The sequence below is a fragment of the Myotis brandtii genome, unplaced genomic scaffold, assembly GCF_000412655.1.
Source record: "Myotis brandtii unplaced genomic scaffold, ASM41265v1 scaffold181, whole genome shotgun sequence".
Taxonomy (NCBI): Eukaryota; Metazoa; Chordata; class Mammalia; order Chiroptera; family Vespertilionidae; genus Myotis; species Myotis brandtii.
Window position 1 is genome coordinate 251,057 of NW_005356712.1, and position 24,738 is coordinate 275,794.

Here is a 24,738-nt window from a genome sequence, read left to right on the forward strand (position 1 = left end):
CGACGCTGGGCCGGGCTCCCGGCTCCTCTGGCTGCTTCTCCAACCGAGAGCCCATCCTGAGGGGCGGGACCGCGAGCCTGACGGACGTGCTTTCCGGCATCGGTGAAGCAGTACGTTTCCCCGCCCGAGCCCGGTTTCCCCGGCTGGAAACGGGGATCGCGGTAGTACTTGGTGCTCAGCGAGCTTCAGGTCTTCTCCTGCCGACGTGACCAGTGCACGTGAAGCCTTGAATGGAGGGTCACTTTGCATTATTTATGAAAATCAAAATGCGCGCACCCCGAGACCCAGCCGGCCACTCTGGGACTGCCGTGGGGATCGCGCTTCGGTGTAGCTCCGACCCCTCGGGAGCAGCCCGCGTGTCCGGGAAGAGTTCTTTCGGGCCCACGATCTCACTTAAGTCTGTGCCTTTAATAGTAATAAAATCGGGAACCAAGAACAGCCATTATAGCAGCCCTCAGTGATGGAGCGGGGTTAAGTGCTTCCCTCGCATTGTTTAACCTCAGCGTCCCCAGGCTTCCTGAGGTGGGCACAGCTGTGTCCTCACTTAGCGCGTGAGGACCCGGGTCCAGAGCTGTTGGAGTGAGTTAGCCAAGGTGACATCCCGCGGGAGCCGAAGGGCTGCGTGCGAGCCCAGGTCTTTCTGGCGCGTCTGGTGACGCAGCACTGCAGCCGCCTTTCTTTCTAAATGACGCGCTGGCACTCGGCATTGTATGAATCTCTAGATCTGGGCGTCCACCCTCTGGCTTTCCCTTTCAGGAGCCCCCGAATCATGTTGCCAGAAGGCCTGCTGGTGTCGGCGCCGGGGAAAGTCATCCTGCATGGAGAGCATGCCGTGGTCCATGGCAAGGTAAAGGGCCCGCCTGCACGGACAGCACCGTTGTCCCCGACGCTAACGGGGAAGGGAGCTAACAGGCAGCCTCGTCGCATGGCCTGATAGTACCTCGGCGAGGAGGTCAGTCTCCCCAGCCAAGCGAGGAAAAGACAGGCCTGTGCCCACCGCAGGGCCGCTCAGCCCACTCTGAGAGCAGAGGACGACACGGCCAGCCTGGGGGTGAATCAGCGCTGAGGCAGCGAGCTTCCGCGGAGAAGAGAGAGGTTTGAGGATTGACGTCTGGGGACCTTCACCGTTTAGAAGTGGGAGGACGCTAGGCCCCAGCACAGGAGTCTAAACAGGCGTCATCTCACGGAACTCTTACAACTGCCCCTGCGGCTGCACTTTATTATCCTGTTTTACCGACGTGGAGGCTGAGGCTCGGAGAGGATTGGGAGGGCTGGGAGTGAACCCAAGTCCGTCTGAGCCCAAAGCTCATGCTTTTCCCACTCCTCTTTGTCTTGATGTTCTTATCCTCGAAACGTGGTCATTACGGGGCAGCCATTCCTTGGCGTGGACCTCTGAGGCTTTGCATGGGGAAGGCAGACATAAGTACAGTTGAACTCCTACTTGGTGGGCAGGGGTTGTGCCCAGGCCACGGCTGGTGAGCAGCGTCTGCCACGGCCCGGTTGGCAGTGGCCTGTGAACCAGCACGGAGGTGACGTTGTCCCCTTTTTCCTGAGACAGGAGTCACGCCTGTTGCTGCCCACCCGCAGGCTCATTGCTTTTGCCCTATAGGTAGCACTGGCTGTGGCCTTGAACTTGAGAACGTTTCTCCGGCTTCAGCCCCGCAGCAATGGGAAAGTGGGCCTCAACTTACCAAACATCGGCATCCAGAGGGCCTGGGATGTGGCCAGGCTCCAGCTGCTGGACACCAGCTTCCTGGGTAAGTGCAAGAGGAGGAACCCGGCGTGGGCGGAGCTGGGCCCTGAAGGGAGCGGATAAGACGAGGCTGGGCAGTTATTCTAAGCCAGTGGTCGGCAAACTGCGGCTCGCGAGCCACATGCGGCTCTTTGGCCCCTTGAGTGCGGCTCTTCCACAAAATACCACGTGCGGGCGCGCATGTACAGTGCGATTGAAACTTCGTGGACCATGCGCAGAAGTCGGTATTTTGCCGACCACTGTGAATCTAAGCTGTTCCGAGGGAGCCAGAGCCAGCCACTCTGGGGTGTTTTCTCTCTGGACCTCATATAATTAGCTTCACTTATTAATTTTTGAAAAATTCAAAAGCATAAAATGATGCACTAGATAGATCTGTGTGGGCTGTTGTGGACAGATAATCAGGACCCACTGTTGAGTGGAAAAACAAGTTACACAAGGGCAGGTGTAGTGTGATTAGCAATGACACAGATTAAGTATCGGTGTGTATGCAAACGCTTAGGAAAAGGCTGGGAAGATATCCACCCAACGGACAATGGTGAGTAGTTACCACTGGAGGGTCCGAAGGTCCAGGAGTGGACAAATGTTGTTTTAATGTTATTTTAACAAGGAGAATGTATTGGCATTTTACATAATAAAAAATCTCTTAAAAGTAACTATGCTTATTATATATACAGTCAATACTGGAAGATTACAAGTAAAAAAAAATCATCTACTATCACCATCCCTCATGACAACTCTTAAGCATCTTGGTGTTAATCCCTCTGGGTTATTTTCTGTTGATAGACTGATTGAGATAGGGAGATATCTTGTTTTTTAACTAAAACTGGACAGGCCACATGACTCCTTTTTTCTTCCGTATATCAGGACTGTCTTCCGGTAAATAGAGGCCTGTGCTAATTTGCGAGCCGTGGGAATGCCGGTTCCACCCCGTGTAGTTAGGCGCCTTCATCTGCGGAGCCACCGCTTCCCTGGGTCAGAGCGAGAGCGTGCGTCCTGGTCTGTCTCCTCTCTGGACTGACGCCTTGTTGTCGGGAACAGTGGTTCTCAGCCAGGGTGGGCAAAGGAGACTCCCCCGGGCTTTCTCCCAAGCCGCTCCTGTGCCCACGGAATCAGTCCGCAGCAAGCACTCAGCCGCTCTCAGATTCTGGAGGGAGACGGAGAAAGGGTGGAAAACCCCCATTTTCCAGTAATTATTTTCAACCTCTGTCCTGTCTTGAGATTCCCTGGGGAGGTTTGTTGTTGTTTGTAGCAGCTCTGATGGATTCCTGGTCCTGCCCTTCTGCTGAGACTCGGTAGTGGCAGGTGTGGTGGTAGGTAGGGGACCGGGCATGTGTATTTTGAAAAAGGGCTCCGCGGGGTGATCGCAGGGACACCTCGGTGAGGAGCACTGCTTTGGATCTTGCCTCAGAAACCAGCGATCCCGAGCACCGGACCCTGCTTTTCATGGTGCACAGGGCCGCCCAGCCAGCTGGACCCGCCCCTGAGAACTGGCTGCCGCTTCTAGGTGTCATCGGCAGGGATGGAAGCAGCCAGGTGGGATGGGACACGTCTCAGACCACTTCTGACTCCCTGTGTGAGCCTGGGCGGGTCACTTAACACTCTGAGCTGAGTTCTGTTACCTGGGAGGTGGCTGTGAGGATCCAGCAATTAATATTAATTAGGTAATTAATCATAATTAGGCCGTTTAGCATCAGAGTTGGGCCTAGGGCTGTGACGCAGAGTGCAGTGCAGACACGAGGGCTTGTTTCATTTTCCCCCAAGGAGACGGAATCTGAGCCTTTTGGACACTAGTGTTTTCTATTCGGTTGCAGGATCCACCGTTATTTTCTCTCCGTGTTCTTTGGTTCCCTCCTAACACTAGTAATAACCACAGGGAACGGTTACTGGGCCTTTATGGGCGCCAGGCATATAAAGGCCCATAAAGTATGCTGTGCTCCTGGAGTCCTGGCCTTCCCTGGAAGCAGGTGGTGTTATTCATCCCCATTTTATGGATGAGAACATTGAGGTTCAGGGGCCAAGTGGCTCAGGTCATGGGGCTCAGTGACACGGAAAGGATTCAGACTCGGGTCTTCCCAAAATCAAAGCCCGGGCTCTTAACGAACCAGTCCGTCTCCCTCACAGAGCTCTGACATGCCTGGGCTCTCAGGACCACTGTCACTGGCCTGGCTGCCTTTAATATCATTAATCCAATCGACACATAGCACTTACAGGCCCCACCCTGACGCTTCCTAACCGGCACACCTGGCTCATTTCAAGTCCCAGAGAGCGGTGTGCAAAGGCGAGCTCGTCGGACTTGCTCTGCTCCTCCGCCTCCGCGATGAGAGTGCCCGGCCTCTCGCACTGGAAGAGAAACTGCCTCCTGGCCTTTCCCTCCTGCCCAGGCAGGTCTCCGTATTTCGAGTTTATGGGTTTTATTGAGTGTCCTGTTCTCCTGATTATGTTCCAGGAGAGGGGAATAATGGGGAGCAATGTAACGTAGCCTCTGGTGCTGGTTTCGTACAGTGGCTGTCAAACCCAGACCTCTGGTGCTTGCGCTAGCACTCACTTTCATGTGTATGTTTTAAACTATTAATTGAGCGCTTCCTGCGTGCCAGAAGCTGTGCGAAGGAGTTATGTGCCTTATTTTACTTTACTTCATGACACACTTGTGAGGAGGTACTGTTGTTACCCCCATTTACCAAGAAGGGGCCCAAGTTCAGAGGGTTAAGGCCCAGGCTCAAGGCCAGGAAGCCAGTGAGTCTCCCGGTCAGGACCCAAACCCAGCCTCCTGCCTGCGAAGCCCGGAGCCCCCGGCAGACGCAGCTGCGGTGCTCGGCCGTGAGCCGTGTGCACCAGGTCCCGGTCGCTGTGACCAGGTGCCGTGTCCATCCAGGTCCCGGTCGCTGTGACCAGCAGCTCTTTGTGTCCTGTTGTCTGTAAGAGCGTCTGAGTCTCACCCATCCGCGTGTCCTTGTTTGCTGTGTGACAGAGCAAGGTGACATCACAGAGCAAGTGGAGAAGCTGAAGGAGGTGGCGGGCTTCCCTGAGGACTGTGCCGACCGCGAGCGTCTGGCCGTGCTGGCCTTCCTTTACCTGTACCTGTCCATCTGCCGGAAGCGGAGGTGTGTGCCTGGCGGGGAAGGAGGCCTGGTCCGCTTCCCCCCGAAGTGGGGGAGGGCTCCTCTGGTTTGGGCTGCTGGACAATGCACACGCTCCCTGCCGGTTTCTGATGGCAGCTGGCAGCTGCCCCACCATGTGCCAGGCACCGTGCTAGGCACTCTTATGTGGTCTGCTTTTACCATTCACAGCAACCCTCCGAGAGAGAAACTGAGACTCAGAGGTAAGGTCACTTAAGGCCACGCAGCTGGTAAGTGGTAGAGCTGGGCATTAACTCAGGTCACTTGAATCCTAACCCTGACCTTTTTTTTTTTTTAATCCTCACCCGAGGATATTTTTTTCATTGATCTTTTAGAGAGAGGGAGGGGAGAGGGAAAGAGAGAGAGAACATCAGCACCCCAGTTGATTGCCTCCCGCAACTGAGGTACCTGCCCTTGGCCGGAAATTGAACCTGTGACCCCTTGGTCTGTGGGCCGACACGCTAACCGCTGAGCCAGACCAGCCAGGGCCACACTGACCTTAACCCTGCACTGCCTGCTCTGCCCTCCTCAATCCAGTAGAGGCCAAGCCAGATTCTATTCTTGGACACACCTGTGGCTTCTCCTGAGCCGTGTCCATGGGGCACCGTGTTCCACAGCCTCCGGGCTCCAGGGCAGCACCTGGTTAGCAGAGGGAAGCCTGTACCCACTTGTGCCCTTGGGCAAGCCCCCTCCTGGAGGTGGCAGTCCTGTGAGGGTGTCCCGTGGTGAGAGAGAGCATGGATTGAAAGTCAGGCTGCGTCGGTTCAAACCCCAGCACAGCACTGAGTGGCTTGCTTGAAGTTCTTACCTATCTGAGCCTCTATTTTTTTCATCTGTAAAATGGGGCAGTGATAGTACCTACCTCATAGGGTTCTTAAGAGGTTAAATGAGTTCATTTATCTAAAGGGCTTGATCTAGAGCCTGGCATGTTGCTTGATAAGTGTTAGCCGTTAAATAATAATTACCATTACTGTTTTCTTCAGAAAACGACTGGAGGATTAGAAATATTGTACAGTTGACCCTCGAACAACCTGGGTTTGAACTGCGTGGGTCCATCCATATGTGGGTCCACCTGTACATGGGTCTTTTTCCAATAGATAGACAGCGGCCTCGGCTTTCACATTCGCGGGGATGGAGGGCAGACTTAGGTGCCCCTGACCTCACTGTTCAGGGGCCACCTGTCGATGAAATGGTGTCGGGCACACAGTTATCAGTTGTTCCCCAAACAAACCACGTAGTCATCACTATGATGTTTGGGCCCAGAACCCGAAGGGAAAGCCTTGGGGGGCAGCCCTTCACTCGAGCAGCAGACGCAGCGTACGTGGGCCCTGGGTGCCAGGCGCCAGCTGAGGACGCTTCCACTTTAAGTGCCTCAGCGCTTGCAGGTTGATGCGGGATTTTCAGCTGGGAGGGGGCATGTCCCCACCTTCTGGTCTGGGTGGGTGGGGCCGCCGTGTGCAGTTTGAAAGGGCAGGTTGAGTGTGACCTCTGCGTGTCCAGGGGAAGCTTCGGGGGAAGGAGACCTGAGAAGCGTCTTGCAGGACGGGCAGGAGCTCCCGGGGGAGGAAGGGGTGCAGAGCTGAAGCCGTCCTGGGCAGGGGACCAGCCTGTGCTACGAGCGGGGCCATGAGGGAGCCTCGCTCGCGTGGGGAGCAGGCAGGCCTTGAGCGGGATGGTTGGTGGCTCCTGAGACACGGGAAGGGCTCTGGCGGGACATCCTGGCAGTTTGAATGAGTCTGTACCGCCCTGCGGTGTGTGTTTCAGCGCCCTGCCCAGCCTGGACGTCGTGGTGTGGTCGGAGCTGCCCACCGGGGCCGGCTTGGGCTCCAGTGCCGCCTACTCCGTGTGTCTGGCAGCTGCCCTCCTGACCTTGTGCAAGGAGATCCCAAACCCGCTGAAGGGCGGGGAGGCTGCCGGCAGGTACTCATGGTCCTCGCCCTGCTCGCTGTCCTTCCTGTGGGCCATGACCCGAGCATCTGTTCTCTTGCCAAGAACTCACACCCCCCTGTGAGGGTATCACGTGCCATTTTACAGAAGAAACGGGCAGTGAGGCCAAACAGCTAGTGGTGGCCGAGTGGGATTTGAACCCAGGGCCGGAGCCCTTCACCCCTGCACTGAACACTTTAAGTCCCCAACCCTACCTCTCACCCCCAACTTCCTCTTTGGGGTTCACGTGCCCAGGAAGAACCTGAACCCAGTTGCGGAGGGCAGCAGGGTAGATGAGGCTTTGGGCCCCCTCTGCCATCAGCCCGCTGTGGCCCCGCGGCCAGGCCACTGTGCCCCTTGACACCTGAGTGTCCTCTGCAATGGTGAGGCTGGTGTTGCCAGGTCGTGACACGGTTATGAACAAAATTACAACGTGCCAAGAAGCAAGCACAGAGCGTGTGCCCATTGGGTTAGGGCCTCTGGCCGCCAGCAGGTCCTGGACCGTGTCCCCGCGAGGCGTCCTCTCTGTCACTGAGCGTCAGTGAGGCTTGTCAGCACGCTGGGGGAGCCACTGTGACTGGGCAATACGCCTGGAGAAGCCACCTCAGCACAGAGGTGGTGCAGTGAGCCCTGGCCTCGCCCGGGAGCTGGGGATCAGACCCCAGAAGGCAGCTTGGCAGCCTCTGGTCGAGGCTTGTCCCGGGACTGATGGGACTTGAGGGAATCCTCCCACTGGAGGGCCTGGGGTCACAGCCACGTGGGACCCAGCTGGCTTGTCCGTCTCTCAGGGCAGCAGCAGAAGACAGTGCTGCTGCCAGGATGGGCACAGCTGCGTTTGCACCCAGAGCATGTTCCCTTCATGTCCGCTGCTGGGAAAGTCCTCCCTCTGCCCCCTCTTCTTCCAGGCAGTGTGGTTCAGGAGCGGGTGCTTTTGTAAAGGTCTGTTACAGTCACAGCTGCCGTCATGGCTGGCGGACACCTTGCCAGGCGCCCTGCCAGCACTCAGTACACGGCAGCTAGCCTTTGAGGAGGGGAGTGACCGTGTTACAGATGAGCAAGGTTAGGTAATGGGCCCAGAATCACTCAGCTGGCAGGAGGCAAAGTAGGACTGTGAGAACCCAAAGCCGGGCTCTCCCCCGTGCCAGGCAGGAGGGTTTCGGAGGGAAGGGGAGGGAGGGCAGGGAGGCTCCGAGCATGTTTCTCTTCTGAGTTCGAGGGCCCAAACGCCTTTGCCTTTGGCTTCCACCCAGCCCATGGCCCCTGCCTCTCCTGCCCTGGGGACCCCTGGCCCCGCCCAGCACTGCGGTAAAGGTGAGCTTTGTGTCTTCAGGTGGACAGCGGAGGACTTGGAAGTGATTAACAAGTGGGCCTTCCAGGGGGAGAGGGTGATTCATGGGAACCCCTCCGGAGTGGACAACGCCGTCAGCACCTGGGGTAGGTGCTGCCTTGGGCCTGCTTGCTTTATTTTTGTCATATTTAAGATTCCTATGACACTTGTAGGTGCCTGGGGCCTGTTGGTTTGGGATGAATAGAATTATTTGGTTCTGAAAAAAGTAGCACTTTCCTGTTTTGAAGGGAATGGGAGAAATCTCAGCCTCACACCTTCAGAATGCAGATCGCAGGGGCTGGGGCTGGGGCTGGGGCCTGGGAAGCGACAGCTCCCGTGAAGTCCCCAGGGGTGTCTGAAGTTAAAGCTGCAGAACCATAGCTGGGCCCCTCCATTACTCATCACGGCTGTCAGAGAGGAGCTGGCAGCCCCAGGGGAAGGGAGCGGCCAGGAGCCCATGGCCTGGCAGAATCTAACGTTTCTCCCAAGAGAAGTTCAGGTTTCTGACCCTCCGGTTTTTCTCTTCAGGAGGCGCGCTCCGATACCAGCAAGGAAAGATCTCACCCCTAAAGAGGTAGGTCCGGTGGTGCAGCGCCCTCGGCAGGGCCGTCCCACGGGAGCTGTGTCTTTATGTAACATGCGGGGCAGGTGGCCCTGGGCTTTCCCGTCCACCGTGTGGCCCTTGCAGACCATCTCTCCTCCATGAGAAAGCCCCGCTCTTTCCTCCTCCACCTCCGCTCTTAAATCGCCCAGAGATTAAAGGGGAGGCCGTGCATGGCTGTGCATCCGCCTGCCAGAACGGGGCTGCTCAGGTGGTTACTCATTCACTCGACCAACAAGGATTGATACCTTCTGTGTTCCTCGGGACACTGACTGGGAGCTAGGGATAGCAAGATGAATCCGGGGCACGTTCTGGGGGTGGGGACAGACATGCACACGGAAGCCACCACGAGACCACGTGAGAGTTGCCGTGATGAAGGCAGAGCCAGGCCGGGAGCAAGAGGCGAGCTTGCGAGAGGCTCGGAACAGAGGCGGCATTCGGCAGCTCTCAGCCTGTTTCATGTGCTTCTTTACGCCGTCCGTCCCTCTGGAGTAACTGGAAGGACAAATGTGTTTACATTTCACCTTCCTCTGCTCTGTTTGCACTCAGGGGAAATGGCAGGAGCAGGGAATGCGGTGTGGGGCGGGCAGGAGCCGGTGCCCTCCATCAAGTCAGATCAAGTCGGGTGGCGATGTGTGGCCCAGGATGCTTTGCTGCCTCAGCGGCCTGTTCACGGCTGTGAGGGTGCCAGGGCTGGCTCGCAGCCTCTTTACCCAGGGCTGTCTTCTTTGTGGATGGGCAGCAGGCCCCGGACGCTGCCCTCGCCAGCTGGGCCACTTCATTCGTGGCTCAGTGGCCTGGAGTGACATGGGCTGCTCTCCTGCACCTCTGGGATCTTCCTGTCCCAGCCGTGGCGGCTTCCGGGAGCCACGCCTGCCTCCCTGAGGCCTGTCGTCGGGTTCCTTAGCCTCCCACTCTGGGCCTGGTGGCTGGCCAGTTCATAGTGGAGCCGAGCTGTGCAGGCCGGATGTTGAGCAGCAGCCTGGGCTCTCCCCACGCGATGCCGGCAGCATCTCCCAGGAGCGTCTCCAGTGGTGACAGCCCAGCATATTCCCTGACGTTGGCACATGTGCCCTGGAGAGCAGACCCCTGGTGATGACCTGTGCTGTACACGGAGGAGGAAGCAGGGCGCTGAGGAGCTTGGACAGCTGCCTGTGGCTGCCGTGGAATCATGGCAGTGCAGCCGCAGGGCCCAGGCGGGGCTGGCTCTGCCGGGCCTACTAATCCGTGTGCAGCGAGAGCAAGAGCAGTCGGAGGATTCTGGGATGTCTGGGCCTGGGCCCACCCTCGGGGCTCACCTCCCGGTCTATGGGAGGAGGCAGTCACGACTGTGATCTTAGGACAAAGCATCCAGAGGTTTCTCAGTGTGCCGTGGGTAACACTGAGGGGTCTCGTAAGTCAGGCTGCAGGTGTGGGGGTCCTGCATGGAGGCAGTGCCATTTCATTCACCCGTGTTTCCTGAGAGCCAGTTACACCCTCAGCCCTGAACCAGGCCCCCGGGAGAGCAAGCCAGTGAAGACGGCCTGTGCAGTCTCCTGGGGGATCGGGAGGTGAGGGCCGGGTGTTTCTAACGCAGGAGGAGGCGGGAGAGGCTCGAGGCTGCTCTGCGGCCGTTGGTGGTGTGGGGGATAGAGGCCCGGGTCTGGGGGCCCGGCTGTGGGCCCAGCTCTGCACTTGCTAGCCAGGTGCCCTTGGCTGTGTCATCTCCGGAGGTCTTCCTCTCCTGTTCATATAGTGGCTCCCGAGCACGGATCAGGAGCAGTGTCTATAAAGCTCTTAGCTCTTTGCTGACCAAATTTACTTATTTGCTCCACAAGTTACTGAGCAACTGCTGGGAGCTGGTGCTGGGCCTCGGCAGGGCACAGAAGGCCCTGCCTTCATGGGACTCACATTTCGTGGGAGGAGACGGCCCATAAGCACCTGCTCTTTAAGAGCAGGTTGCGCAGTCCCAGGTGCCTTTGGGAAACAGCAGGGCAGGGGCTCAAGGTGGAGGGAGCTCGTTGGAGGAGGTGATCAGTGGAGGCTTCTGATGAAATGATATCTGAGCAGATGCCTGAATAAAATACAAGAGTGAGTCACGAAGCTGTCGAGGACGGAGGCCAGTCCCTGGCAGAGGAGACGCAAGTGCAAAGGCCCTGAGGCAGGAAGGAGGGAGCCTGGCGTATTGAGCAGCAGCTGGGAGGCCAGGGTGGCTCAGGGTGGCAACCAGGGAGGGCAGAGATGAGATGAGATGAGGCTGGGGAGGTAGCCAAGCCAAGTGCACACAGCACTTAGAGGGCGTAGCCCCGGGTGGTCGTCACAGGAATTCATAGGAGCCCTGAGTTTTGTAGGGCTGGCAAGAGGCCCATTTCTAGAAGACTTCTCTAAGAGATGAGGAGGCCATACCCAAACGCCCCCCGTCCGATGGATGGGAACACAGCAAACCGACCTCCTCTGCTGGCTGCAGGGCGCGTGGTGAGCAGATGGCGCTGCTCTGAGAGGCAGAGAGGCCAGACAGCATTAATCCCACTGGTGGCTTACGGAGGAGCCCTTTCGCCTCAAACCACGCATGGTGCTTCTCCATAAAGAAATGCATTGTTTGCCAGTGGATCAAGATGCGGCCTCCCAGAACGCTGCCCTTTTGAGGAACGGCTTGTCTTTAAAGGGAAAAGAAAAGCCAAATAGAATGTTCATCTTTTGTCAAGTTAAAAAAAAAAAAAAAAAGCCGGCCCCCAAGGCTGAGAATCGATATTAATTTCATGGGCTTATGGGCGGTGAGACCAAGCAGGTTCTGGCAGCCTCTCCCAGCCCTGCTGGGTTTTACAGCCCAGAGCTGTGGAAAGAAGAGAGTAAAGGCACCGAGGGGTCTGCCCTCGCCAGCTGTCTGAGCCAGAGCCGTCCGAATCCTCCCCCCTCCGTCCCCCAGCAGCGCTCCGAGCGGCCTCCCACGCTGCCCTTTTGAGGAACGGCTTGTCTTTAAAGGGAAAAGAAAAGCCAAATAGAATGTTCATCTTTTGTCAAGTTAAAAAAAAAAAAAAAAAGCCGGCCTCCAAGGCTGAGAATCGATATTAATTTCATGGGCTTATGGGCGGTGAGACCAAGCAGGTTCTGGCAGCCTCTCCCAGCCCTGCTGGGTTTTACAGCCCAGAGCTGTGGAAAGAAGAGAGTAAAGGCACCGAGGGGTCTGCCCTCGCCAGCTGTCTGAGCCAGAGCCGTCCGAATCCTCCCCCCTCCGTCCCCCAGCAGCGCTCCGAAAGGCGGGTTGGGATGACAAGAAACGAGGGCTGAGCCCCAAAGACAGCCAACCACAAGGACGGTGTGGCTTTAGGAGGGGGTACCAAGCTCGGAGGGCAGGTGACGACAAAGGGCCACGCTGGAGAGCCAGCTTCCTGGGCCTCCCTGACTCCCTCCCAGCACATCTGGTGTTGGAGCCGGGCAAGAGTGGGCTCACACGCTGGGAACCCAACTCCCCACAGCCTGCCCTCCCCCGGGTTCCTGTGTGGACCCACCAGCTGCATGGGCCTCTTCCCTCCCTGCATCCCCGCTGAGCAGAGCAATCCACCTGGGACCTGTTGCTTTCCTTCCTGACCCCCAGCACCCTGCACTCCAGCTCCCGGAGTGCGCGCTTGGTGGAACCTCGGCCCCTTCTTGTGCTCGTCCCTGGGGAGACTGAACTTCTGACTCCCCGATGTGCCGTGCTCTGCCGAGCACATAAGGTGCCCAGAGCCGAGTGAGGGAGTGAGTGAGAGAGGGAGGGATGGCCTGTCCAGGGCTGAAGCGAAGGCGCAGCTGTGGTTGGAGCCAGTGCTTCCCCTGACCTGATGTCACTCCCTGGGCCTCCGCCTCCCCTCTGTGTGGGGCGGGTGGAGCCTCAGGTTGCCCCCGCCCTGACCCAGCTCCTCCATCCTGGGCTCACAGGACCCTCTGCCCGCAGGCCCCCGGCTCTGAAGATCCTCCTGACCAACACCAAAGTCCCTCGCAGCACCAAGGCCCTGGTGCTCGGCGTCAGGAACAGGCTGCTCAAGGTGCTTACAGCAGGACAGGGCGTGGTGGGGACTGCCTTGGGTTAATGGGGGGTGGGCTGGAGTCGGGCTTGGGCAGGAAAGGAGGTGCTGTCCGTCCCGCTCCAGCTGGGAGGCAGGACAGGGTCTTCTGTCACGCTGGCTTTGCAGCGAGAATCTCTTGCCTCTATTAGGCATCTGGCAAGGCAGAGGAGAGGAGGTTTCCTCAGAGGGGGCAATGGGACCCCTCCTCTCCTCCACCCCCCAACCCCCGCTTGCCGGGCAGCTGTCCAGGGCCCGCCCAGAGGCCTCACTGGCCCTTGCTTCCTTTGCCTCCAGTTCCCAGAGATCGTGGCCCCCCTCCTGACCTCCATGGACGCCATTTCCCTGGCATGCGAGCGGGTCCTGGGAGAGATGGCGGCGGCGGCCCCTGCCCCGGAGCACTACCTGGTGCTGGAGGTAAGAACCTGTGTGCGGGACCGGGTCACTCACCCACCCCACTGTCTAAGGCAGGGGCTCCCCATCTGACTGAGCTCGGGATCCTGCGTGTGCACATGTGAGCAGCCGCGTGTGCACATGTGAACAGCCGTGCCCTATCTTACGCCTCTTCCCATGAGGCGGGAGTAAGTAAGTGAGAGAATATGGAAAACGCTCAGCCATGTGGTGTGGGCTGGGTTTCGGAACGCGCTCCGGAGGGGTGTTTCTGACCGTCTTCCATGGGCCCAGGAGAGATCTCCCTTGGCCGCCCCTTCCTGCTACTTTTGTTAACTGCACTTGTTCACTCAGTAACTAGGACCTGCACGCCTTGGGTCAGGCATAGTCTGCTATTGTTCTTTCATCGTCATTGTCCTAGCCTGCCACCCTTTGCATGATTCCAGTGTAGAGGTTGAGACCGCACGCTTTGGATTTAATTAGACTCGGGTCTGAATCCGGGCCCCACCCCCTGCAGTGTCTTAAGAATGCAGTGAGGTCTCCTGGGTGATGCGCAAGGACAATGCCAGATGAGCCACCAGCTCAGAAAGCCAGAGGGCCTGGCCTCATCATCAGACACGGTCCATCTGGCCTGGTGCCTTTGGGCTGGCAGTAAAAAGCCATCTGGCTTCCCTGGAAGAATCACAGGACCGGGCAGCCCCAGCCGGCTACAGGTGCAGAAGGGCCCCGTGGTGCCCACTTCTCCGCAGTCCCCACCGCTCCCTAAGTCTTGCCCACAGCCACCACCATCTGCCTGGTGCCGCCCTGTCCTGCCGTAAGCATTGGAGTCTGCAGCCCTGGAGTGAATGGGAGCTGCTACTCTGTAAGTCTGTTCAGAAGTGATTTCTCACTTGATCCCTACAACAACCTACCTGTGGAGTAGGCATGTTGCCCCCATTTAGAGGCATAAAAACGGAGGCCTGAAGGGAGCGACTTTCTCCGAGGTTTTCAGCTAGTGAGTGGCTGAGCCCGGGGTCAAAGGGATTTATTTCTTTAGCCAACAAACGTTTAATGAGCACCTTCTACGGGCCAGGCACACGGACACACCTGACTGCTGTGTATTTGCCCTCATTCCAGCCTGTGCCTGGCTGGCTCCCTTCCCCTCACGTAGAGAGGAGGGAACAGCCCTCCCGAGCAGGAAATTAATAATGATAGAGCCCTGCCTGCGATACGCCCTGCCGAAGCCCTGGAGAGTGCCCGGAACGGCACGTTGATTAGACATCGTGTGTATTTTTGGCTGTGGCAACGCTGAAACGTGTAGCACGGCTCCCGGACAGCTTTGTGCTCAAACCAGCGAGCTGTTCTCCTGTGTCACAACCTGTCATCCAGTCCTTGACAGATTTTGGATCAGAATGTGACAGGTGCCTGGAACCTGCCTCAGCAACGTGACGCCTGGTGCTCAGGCTCAGAGAGGCCCCATGAGTCTTCCCTCACAGCCAGCCCTCGGGCCGCTGAGGCACCGGCGGCCACCAGCCCTCACACCCGTCCGCCTCTTTGTCCCAGTGTGGGGGGGTGAGGCGGGCTGCACAGACGGCTGGTGATGGGCAGTCTCCATGGCTCACAGGCGCTCCTAGGACCCTGGAGCAGAGCTGTGACCTGAGCCACACCCCGTGAGGGGGCACAGCAGGAATGCGCAGGCACGTGCGAGGCAGGGTAGGTAGACATGAGCTGTGTCAGGCAGACCTGGCTCCTGGTGCCGGCTCGGTGCCCGACGAGCTCAGTGACCTTAGGCAAGGCGCTTTCCTCCCTGAGGCTCAGTGTGCCCCTTCGTACAGTGGGGGTGGTGGTACTGTAACAACAACAGCACTAATGGCTGCTGATGCTTGCTGAGAGCCTCAGGCCAGGTGTTGTATGGAAGGCTCTCCTCATCTTATCCTCACGCGTGAGGCACACCCTCTTCCCATCCGGTCACAGAGGGCAGGCTGAGGCTGTGAGAGGCCGCGGCCCAGGACGCACGACGCTGAAGTGGCAGAGCGCTGACTCTCACAGCCTGGCCGCCTGACTCCAGCTCCCACATCCTAACCTCCCCGGGCAAGGACCACAGCTGGGTGCTCCTTCTCACAGCCCAGCATGCCGCACGGTGCCCGGCACCCTGCGTGCTTGTCAGACACTCCTGGAGTAAATGAAACGCAGTGACAGGATGCCTGGGCGTGGTCGCTGTTAGTTTTGTTACTTCCTCAACCTGCATCTCATTGGATCCTCAGGAGAGAAGGAGTTTTATTATGCATAGTCAAGGAAAGCTGAACTGTTTCCCCCACTTGTGTGTCGTCTTTCTTGAGACGTCTATAAGTGACAGAATCTGTCTCAAGCAGGCTTTCGCGAGATGGAATTTATTGGCTCATAACTGAGAGCACCAGAGGAGCAGCTGCAGGCACAGCTGGATCCAGGGGCTAAACAGCCTCATCTGAAATCTGTCTCCCGTGCAACCCCTGATCGTGTGCAGCATAGTCACTCTGTTGGCCTCCCTCTGAAGTCAGCCAGTTTAAGCAGTTCCAGTGGATAGAGCGAGAAAACCTGGAGAGGGCCCTGTTTGGCCCACGTGCCTGACCAGTCACCATGGCCAGAGGTGTCTGGCCAGGCCTGGGACATGTGCTCACTACCAGCTCCATCCCAGCCCCAGGGTAGTCCTGCAGGAAGGAGGGGCCCTTCTTACCAGCAGAGAGGGGCCTTGTGCTGGTAGTCAAAGCCATTTGCTGTCCCAAACCGGTGTTCTATCAGATGGACAGGGCGGGCACGGGCCCCCGGCCTCAGGCAGGCCAAATGGGAACAGACTGAATCTTCGCCTCCAGGAGCTGATCGATATGAACCAGCACCACCTGAATGCCCTCGGTGTGGGCCACACCTCACTGGACCAGCTCTGCCAGCTGACCATGGCCCGTGGGCTGCACAGCAAACTCACTGGTGCTGGTGGCGGTGGTTGTGGCATCACTCTCCTCAGGCCAGGTACCAGGGCGGGCTGGGCTCATACAAAGGTTCTGCCTGGGCATTTCCCTAGGGAGGAGGAGGGAGCCTGTAAACACGTCTCACCTCTCCTGTGTGGCCTTGAGCAAGTTAATTAACCTCTCTGGGCCTTTGTTGCCACATTGGTCAACTAAGGATGCTAATATCTAGTTAATAAGATTGCAGAAGGGGAGGGGGTGCATTTAGAGAGCCTGGCACAGGGCTGGGCTCACATTGGGAATGCTGGGGCTCCTGGTGGTTAGTCACCAACACAGCAAACATGACAAGGCCAGGTCTCTGTGACTCGAAAGTCCACCGTTTTCTAGAATGGGGCAGGCGTTCTCGAAGAGGGCAGCTGGTTGTCAGAGGTGACCTGCCGTTTTCCCTCCCCTCAGACCTGGAGGGCCCAGAGGTGGAGGCCACGAAGCAGGCGCTGACCGACTGTGGGTTTGACTGCTGGGAAACCAGCATCGGTGCCCCTGGCGTCTCCATCCACTCGGCCGCCTCCCTGGACGCCCCCATCCGGCAAGCCCTGGATGGCCTCTGAGATGAAACACGCCGTGGCAGCCTGCCAAGAAGCCCCTGCCTGGATTGTTCTGGGGCTGGAGTTGGCCTCTGTGCCGGCCAGAGGGCGCCCAGCTCCTGACGCTGACAGGCCCCGGTGACGTCTCTTCCATTGGCTGTGTCTACAGAACCACCAGTGGGGCCTGGAGCCTGCCATGGGCTGGGCTGCCCGGAAGACATGGTCTGCGAGCCGCGTTCTCCAGCCGGCTGGGCAGAGGGCTGTCCCCGGGTCTCTGGGACTGCAGACCTGAGACGTGAGGTGCTCTTTCTTGTCCTCCCTGAGGCTCCCCAGACCTTCTGCTTCCCCCTCAAACTCCCTGGCTGACCTGGCGAAAAGCTCAGGTGCAGGGGTCTGGTTCCCGGGGCAGCGTGCCTTCTCCCTCCTTCACCTCTGCACTTCCTCTTGTGTCTCAGGGCCAGGCCCGCCTCCTCAGGGAAGCCTTCCCAGACCCCTGGCCGGTGACCCTCCCTTCACACCTTCAAGTCGTTTTAAACCATCAGCACTTTGCGTGGCTCTTCTCTCCAGCCAGATGGTGGGCTCCCCTAGGGAGTGTCCAGGTGGTGGTCTTTGCCTTCTGTCCTGTGGCCCAAGGGTTGACCCCAGGCAGGGTTGATGCCCAGTTTCTTCCAGTCTGTACCCGAGGGTTTGCAGAAAAGATGGCAAAGGGGGAATAAAAAGATCTTGAGTGAACGGTGCTTCCCTCTGCGTCCGAAGAAAGGATGAGGGTCTGGGAGTCGCCAGCCCACCCACACCTGCGCCTGCTTCCCGTCCGTCCCTCCTGCAGCCACTTTCCAGCGGAGTCTTCAGGAGTTAAAGGGAGAAGCGCACTAGTCCCATGGTTGGGTGCCTTGGGGGGTGGGGTGGGGGTTCCCAGACGGCCCTGGTCGGACAGGGATGGGCAGGACACTAGGCTCTTTGCCCACCAGCACAGCTCCCGTCTGCGTTTCCAAAAAGGGGAAGTTTAAGCTTCCTCGCTCCTAGAATCATGAGCACCCACTAATTCACAGACTTCTGTAAGCGTTGGAAACAAGCAGCTGAGGGCCTGGAATATTCCTTTCTTCCTGAGGTTATCTGTATGGATGGGAAAAAACACTCACGGGCTTAGAGCCCAGTGCCCGGCACCTACCCGGCCAGATCTGAATTTTGTATTGCGTCAAGGCTCTTTCTGGAATGGCACCATCCATCGAAACCCGTGTGGCTAGCACATCGCCAACAGAAGCTCCAGGAGTCCCCAGCCTGAGAGATGGACTCAAGGCAGGAAGGTGGAGGCTAGGGCAAGGGTTTCAGGATTTGGTTAAAATGGCTCAGTGTGCTTCTGCCCTTGGCCACTAGAGGGCAGATGGCGCCTTTCCCAGCGTCTTCACGGAGGGTAATGGGAGCTGGCCTGAAGAGGGGACTCTGAGCTTGCCGGCCCCAGCTTAACTTGTAACAATGGCCCGTCATCACTGCTGGGGAGTTCCTTGCCCCTACCCTTTAGAACAGTGCATCAAACAATATGCATACTGAGCCCTTATCCTGTGCTGGGCACTGTTATCTACCCCAGCCTGGGATTAGAATTGCTAGTCTCAGCTCCATTTTACAGATCAGGACACTGAAGCTCAGAGAGGCTGAGTAACTCACCCAAGGCCACACAACTAATCAGCATCAGAGGAAGGATTCCAGCTCAGACTCTTTGACTCCAGCACCTCCCTCAGTCCCTGTGTGCTTCTGCCTGGACGAGGTTTGTGGCGATTTCTTGCTTTCTATACTCGGGCTCCTTGCTTCCTCTGGCTTCTGATACACTTAGAGTGGGTCGTGGCCTGGGTGTTTTTGAAAGTTCCCACGTGGTTTGAAGGAGCAGCAGGGCTGACAGGTGCTTTCTTGGGGATGGTGCTGGTTGACAGTGTTTCCAACCCGAAGGAGGGTCTGGGAGCCTCCCCCAGGGCTCCCATAGGTGCCCATAGCAGGTGTAGGATCTAGGGGAGGGTTCCACAGGCCTCGGAACCTACCTGCTCACTAAGACCCTCCCTCTTCCTGACTCTCGGGACTGGGTGTCAGTCCTGGGGCAGAGGCCAGCTCATTACCCTCGCCCCATAGAGCAGCCACCTGCATGCCTTGGCCAGCACAGCCTCTCACCCTTGCCACTGCCTCCGGCCGCCCATGGGCCACCTGTCTTTGAAGTACATTTGTAGACAGTTTGCATTTCCAGCATCACCCCTTCCATTGTCTGCCTCGGTGGCGGTTACTCCCATGAATGTCTGGCCCCAACCACAGATATTCTGATTTAACTAATTTCAGCGGGACTCCTGGCTTCCCAGTGATTCTAATGTGCAGCCAGGGCTGAGGACACTGGACTAGATGACTCCCAGGATCATTTCTGCATGTCATGGTGCTTGAGGGCTCACTCTGCTTGGGTTCCCGTTCAGCTCTGCCACCCATGAGCCATGTGACCATGGGCACGCCAGTCCACCCCTGGAGGCGGATGTCTCTACATAGAGAATCTAGAAATAATAACAATGCCCACCATATCGAGGTTTCGTGAAGATTGGTTGAGAAAAGGCACATAGTGAGTACTCAAGAGCTGCTCCTTGTTGTGACTGCCTGTGCTGAAGCGGTAGATGTCTCTGAGAGCCCAGGATGGTCAGGATGTGCACAGAGCTGGTGCAGCACCAGCCGGTTTAGCTAAACCCCGGGGTCAACATTCGAGAAACACAGTTAATGCTGACTGGCTTCCAGCCTCCTGGCTTCTTCTCCCAAGAGGCGAGCGCGTAGCCCCCGTGCCCTCTCTGCCAGCTGGAGGACAGCAGGGCCTCAGCTCAGCGTCTGGAGCCGCGCCCAGCCTCTGCAGCCAGTTGTGGGTTTAGCACCCACCTCACAGCCTGCCGTTCTCAGAGATTTTCCCTGGCTGGCAGAGGTCTCAGGTCAGGAGACAGAGCAAATATCATGACTCATACCAAACAGCAGCTACTGTTACGCCGATGTTCTTTCTGTCCATGAGGACTTTTGCTCTCCGAGAACGTCCCCCAGGGACCGCTGGCAGCCTGTTCCGATTGGCGATGGGCGGCAGGTGAGCAGGCATGGCCATGGCCAGCCCTTCCAGGCACCCAGCTCATCATGGACCAGCTCCTTGGCTGTCTCTTAGCCCCTGCTGTATGCCAGGTCTAGTCATTGTCTTAGTGAGGAAACTGAGGCCCAGAGATGTTAGCAACACGCCTGTTATATGTTCTGATGTGTAAGGCCAGACCATTGTCACATTTCCCCGTAATTGTCCCCAGAATGTCCAGAACCTTATAGCTGGCTGTTACGGCCCTAAGTCCCCTTTCAGCTAGCACAGCAGCCCCACATACACGCACACGCACAGCACACATCCTTTCTCTCCACTACGTGGCTTCCTCAGGAGACCTGGCCGGTCCTGCAGGACGCACTGTCTTCTGCATTGGCCGTTCAGTCACACCCTCCCTGCGGCTTTGTCAGCTCCTGAAGGGCTAACAGCCAACTGTCCTGAGCACCTGCTTCCCTGCCCCCCATGGCGCCGAATGCCTTATCCCCGTGACCTTCTCAGTTCAGTGAGATGAGTATCATTCTGATGCCCATTCTGTTGATCAGTAAACTGAGGCCCAGGGAAAGGAAGGGGCTTGCCTAAGGTCACAAGGCAAGTAAGCAGCAGAGTGGGATTTGAACCCAGGTCTGTGTGACCTCAGAGCCCCGCTCGCAGTCACTGTTGTGTGCTACCTGGGAGATGCCTGGTGACTCCAATGTCCCCTGTCCAATCCCTGCCTAATGGTCATCATTAAGTTGTCACACCCATCCCCATGGCACCTGCCCAGCTCACCCTCGTGCCCCCTCGTCCTCATTGCTGCCCACACATTGGACCCCGTGGCTCTGCCAGCACAACAAACGGGAAAACTGACGCTGAAGATCACAAACTGAAAAAAAATAAAAAAGCAAAACAAACAAAATAAATAAACTAATAATAAAAAGATCAGGAACTGCCCTAGCCGTCGTCTCCCCACTTCAAAGGAAAACCTGGTGCTGGGCCCAACAAGCCCCACACTCCATGTCTTCTCCAAACTGAAGCAGACAAGCGCGGCAGTCTCCAAAGTGAGCCAGACCATGTTGCAGTTGCTTATAATTAGAATCCAAAAGCATCGGGTCGGAGGACCCTCAGAGATCATACAGTCCCAGTCTCATTTGCTGCTGGGGAAACCGAGGCCCAGAGAGGGCAAGATACCTGCCTAAGGTCACACAGCGGCCACCTGTCACAGGAAGAGCACTGCTCAGAGTCCAGAGGCCCATCTCAGAGCTTGGCTTCTGCACCTGCTGACTGCGTGGCCTGGAGTAGGGAATTCCCCCTGGGCCTCAGTTTCCTCAAATGTAAAATGCCAGGCAGGGTGCTAAACACGTCAGGCGTTGTCACATTTAACGCCCATAAAAACTGGTGCAGGTAGGACAGAACCGCAGTCTCTTATCTGAAACTGGGGGCCAGCTGGGATTTGGAATCCAGCAGTTTGCAGTTTTAGGGACAGACACCCTATGCTCCGTCCCTCGTGGCGTCTGGGGCAGCACCACCCCACACTGCAGTGAGAGTATAAAGAGGAAAGATTGTACCTAATGTCAGCCTGTGTTGCATCCACCAAACGCACCTGATGCCCGGCTTCTGGGTGTCAGCGTCCTAGACCAAGGGCCTGAGTGCTTCTCCCGTTTTGCAGAGAAGCAGAGATGCTGCTCGGAGCTCAGTGGTTCGTCCAAGGCCACAGAGCTGAGAGGGGTGCAGCCCAGGCTTGAGCCCCAGCCAGCAGGCTGGACACGCCCTCCCGTGCTGTGGGGCCTGGCCAGGGCCTGTCTTCGCCCATCGGGTGGGAAGGCTCTGCTCCAGCCATGTGGGGCTGGACGCTGTCCTACGTGATGCAGGCTGCAGGCAGGGGCTCCAGGCCCTGGGTGCACCGGCTCAAACTGGTAAGTCAAACCAGAAGCAGCTCTTATTCATTTTTTCCAACCATAATACTTGCAATGTGACAGGACTGTAGGGAAATGGCCCAGTGATGGCCCCAGCTCTGGGACCCTCTTGGGGATCAGCTTCTTTCTGGAAACGGGCAGGAATGGGGGGGCCACGGTCTGGGAGAGAGAGAAGGGCCATCCCTCCATTCCCTCCAAGCAGCCAGAAGGGGTGGTGAGGCCCTAACGCATCACTTTTCACCATGTTCATGGGCTGATGGGGGCAGCCTCCTAATCACACACACACACACACACACACACACACACACACACACACACACACACACACACACACACGAGAAGACCCTGAATGGGCCTCTTTCACAGGATGCTCTGCCCCCCCTCCCCCCATGCTTGGGAGATTAGCTGGGTCTGTTCTCACACAGTGTTTAAATCTGATAAGGAAAACATCCATTTCCAGGCATTTGCATAATGTACTGGCTGAGGCCAAGGTATCCCCCTGCACGCTGCCAGCACAGGAGCTTTGCTGGGATGCACGCGGCCTCCTGGGGCTCCTGGGTGTCCTCCCCACCCAGAGAGGAGCTGCTGTCGCCCGTGACTGCCAAGGCCTGCGGCAGCTCCCAGCTCCTCGGCGCCCGCTCACTGCTCCTTCAGCAACTACTAAATGTGCAGCCGCTACAGGCCAGGAACGGGGCTGCCCTGGGGAGGGGGTGACTGACTGACTCTCCCTCGTGGGCTCACTGGCCTGTGCTCGGGACGCGTTTCCATGCTTTCTCTCCACCTGCACCCACACAGCCTGTGGGACTCGTGGTGAGCCCCACTTGACAGATAAGGAAACAAGCCCAAAGGGTCGCCCCTGCTCTGGCCACACGAGAAGCGAGGCCCTGAGCTGGGCCTCGGGTCCCATAGTGGCTGCTCCTGCGGCCCAGCTATGAGAACACCAAAGGCAGCTTACTGCGTGACCGTGGGCAGGCCTCTTGCCCCTTGGTTTCCCCAGAGAAACAATGGTGCCCTGGCCAGTTTGCTCAGTGGATAGAGCGTCAACCTGCCGACTGAAGGGTTTCGGGTTCAGTGCCGGTCAAGGGCCAGTACCTCGCTGCAGGCTCAATCCCAGGCCCTGGTTGGCCGAGTGTGGGAGGCAGCCAAGGGTGTGTCTCTTTCACATCAGGTTTCTCTCTGTCTCTCCCCCTCCTTTTCTCTCTATATAAATCAGTGGGAAAATGTCCTCGGGTGGGTGAGGATCGACAACAATAACAAGAAAGAATGGCCCTGACCAGTTTGGCTCAGTGGATAGAGCGTCAGCCTGCAGACTCAAGGGTCCCAGGTTCGATTCCAGTCAAGGGCATGTACCTTGGTTGCGGGCACATTCCCAGTAGGGAGTGTGCAGGAGGCAGCTGATCGATGTTTCTCTCTCATGGATGTTTCTAACTCTATCCCTCTCCCTTCCTCTCTGTAAAAAATCAATAAAATATATTTTTAAAAAAGAAAGAAAGAATGGGGCCTGGTCACGGTGCCAGCGTTGCCCTCGTGCCCTCATTTCATCTTCCCAGTGATCTCCGTTTTGTGGGTTTGGGGTCCGAGCTGGGATTGGAACCAGCAGCACTGACCCCAATGCCTGGGCTCCCTGCCCTCTCCTTGCAGCCAAGGCTGGTTTTGCTGACACATCCTCTGGCCCCGGAGGGGGAAGGTAGGGCAGGACTTGGGGTCCCGAGGTGGCTTTAGCTGAGCTGACACTGTTCCCAGTGCTGGTGCCAGCCCATGATCACCACGCAGGGAGTGGGGGGCACCTGCCTTCTGTTGCCAAGATGGCCACTCTGCTCCGTGCCCCACTTGACCCTCCCGGGGCAGGGATTTCTGTGCCACAGCCGGGTACCTGCTGGCACTCTTGCAGGCCCATGTCAGCCTGACCGCGTGCACTGGCCTTGCCCTTCAGGCATGAGGGCTCCTGCCCCCAGGTTCTCATCCCGCCCTCTGCCTCGGAGAGGCCCGTCCACCGTTTGAGAAGGGATGTCCTTCCACGAGTTCCCCTGATAGAGCCCTGAGGCCCTGCGCCTGCCGATGGGGGCACTGAGGCACGAGAGGGAGGGACCTGGCTGCGGTCGCACGTGTTTGCGGCAGAGCTGGGGTTCAGGCTCCGTCCTGGTGACCAGCTGAGGGGCTGGTGGAGTCGGGGCGCCCCAGGCCAGGAGGGGAGGCAGGAGCGACGCCAGGACCTGCTCCCAGGGGAGGGTGTGGCACACAGATGCAGGACCTTCCTGGCTGTGATGGGCCGCTGGAGGGGAGGCGTGGCAGGGCCACAGTGGCCGGGGCGAGGGGGCAGCGCCACCCTCCCCTTAAAGCTCTGGCCAGTTGTTCCCTGTAGACCTACTCTGGCCCAGCCTTTCTATCTAGTTTGAAAGAGAATTTAAAAATCCATCCCTTGGTAAAATACCATGGTTTTTAAATACTGTCAACCCATAAAGAAAAATCCATTAGAAAAAGGAAAAATGGCCAAATGAAGCTCTTCTGCAGACAGAAAACCGCCCAGGTTGAGACCTCTTTCAGAGCCCGTCTCCCCGCTCTGAGAGTGAGTGGGAGTGGGGGCACCACCTGTAGGAGGGCACCCCGCCCCCCGTGGAATCTGATTACCCCTGGGCACCCCTTGAAATGGCAGGCGGGCGGGCGGCGGGGCGGGGGTGGCGCCAGAGGTGGGGCTGAGAGCTCTTCCCCGGGAGGCACAGATGGTATTTTTTTTATCAGTGTCAGCAGTGGCTTCTTTCTGCTCTGATGAATAGATTCTAAAGAGGCAGTGACATTATTCAAGATAACAGAGAACAGAAAAAGGGTCAGCGTGGAGAGAAAATGGCAGAGCCAGCAGATAAAGGGGAGGCCGAGGGGGCGGAGCGCCCTGGCTCGGGTGCCCCCCAAGCCCGGCTCCCAGTGGCGGGGGCTGGGGGGGCCCTGGTCCAGGGCAGGGGAGCCGCAGCTGCCCCGCAGCACCTGCTTGCTGGCATCCGCCTCCTCGGCCAGGCTGCCCGGGCCGCCTTTTCAATTCGATTCAATTAGGCTTCCCGCTCGGAAGCTCGTCTCCTCTGATAGCCAGTTTAACTGACAGGGGATTAGAGCTGTTTGTGTTGCACACGCT

General features: G+C 57.8%; 1 protein-coding gene across 3 annotated transcripts in view; it reads left to right on the plus strand.

The window, feature by feature from the left end:
* The window catches only part of MVK (mevalonate kinase), a 17,512-nt gene extending 143 nt beyond the window's left edge, over positions 1-17,369 (plus strand). Inside the window, exons 1-11 of one of the 3 annotated variants that reach the window (XM_005863746.2) lie at positions 21-110; positions 757-847; positions 1,610-1,757; positions 4,722-4,854; positions 6,634-6,789; positions 8,126-8,229; positions 8,651-8,696; positions 12,637-12,727; positions 13,043-13,162; positions 15,964-16,117; positions 16,510-17,369. In XM_005863746.2, the coding sequence (XP_005863808.1) occupies positions 770-847; positions 1,610-1,757; positions 4,722-4,854; positions 6,634-6,789; positions 8,126-8,229; positions 8,651-8,696; positions 12,637-12,727; positions 13,043-13,162; positions 15,964-16,117; positions 16,510-16,661 (1,182 nt within the window). In that variant the 5' untranslated portion in view covers positions 21-110; positions 757-769 and the 3' untranslated portion in view covers positions 16,662-17,369. Of the gene's footprint in view, positions 1-20; positions 111-752; positions 848-1,609; positions 1,758-4,721; positions 4,855-6,633; positions 6,790-8,125; positions 8,230-8,650; positions 8,697-12,620; positions 12,728-13,042; positions 13,163-15,963; positions 16,118-16,509 lie in introns of those variants that run through there. The other 2 variants (XM_014537661.1, XM_005863747.2) reach the window with 2 other exon arrangements.
* Positions 17,370-24,738: the final 7,369 nt, after the last annotated feature.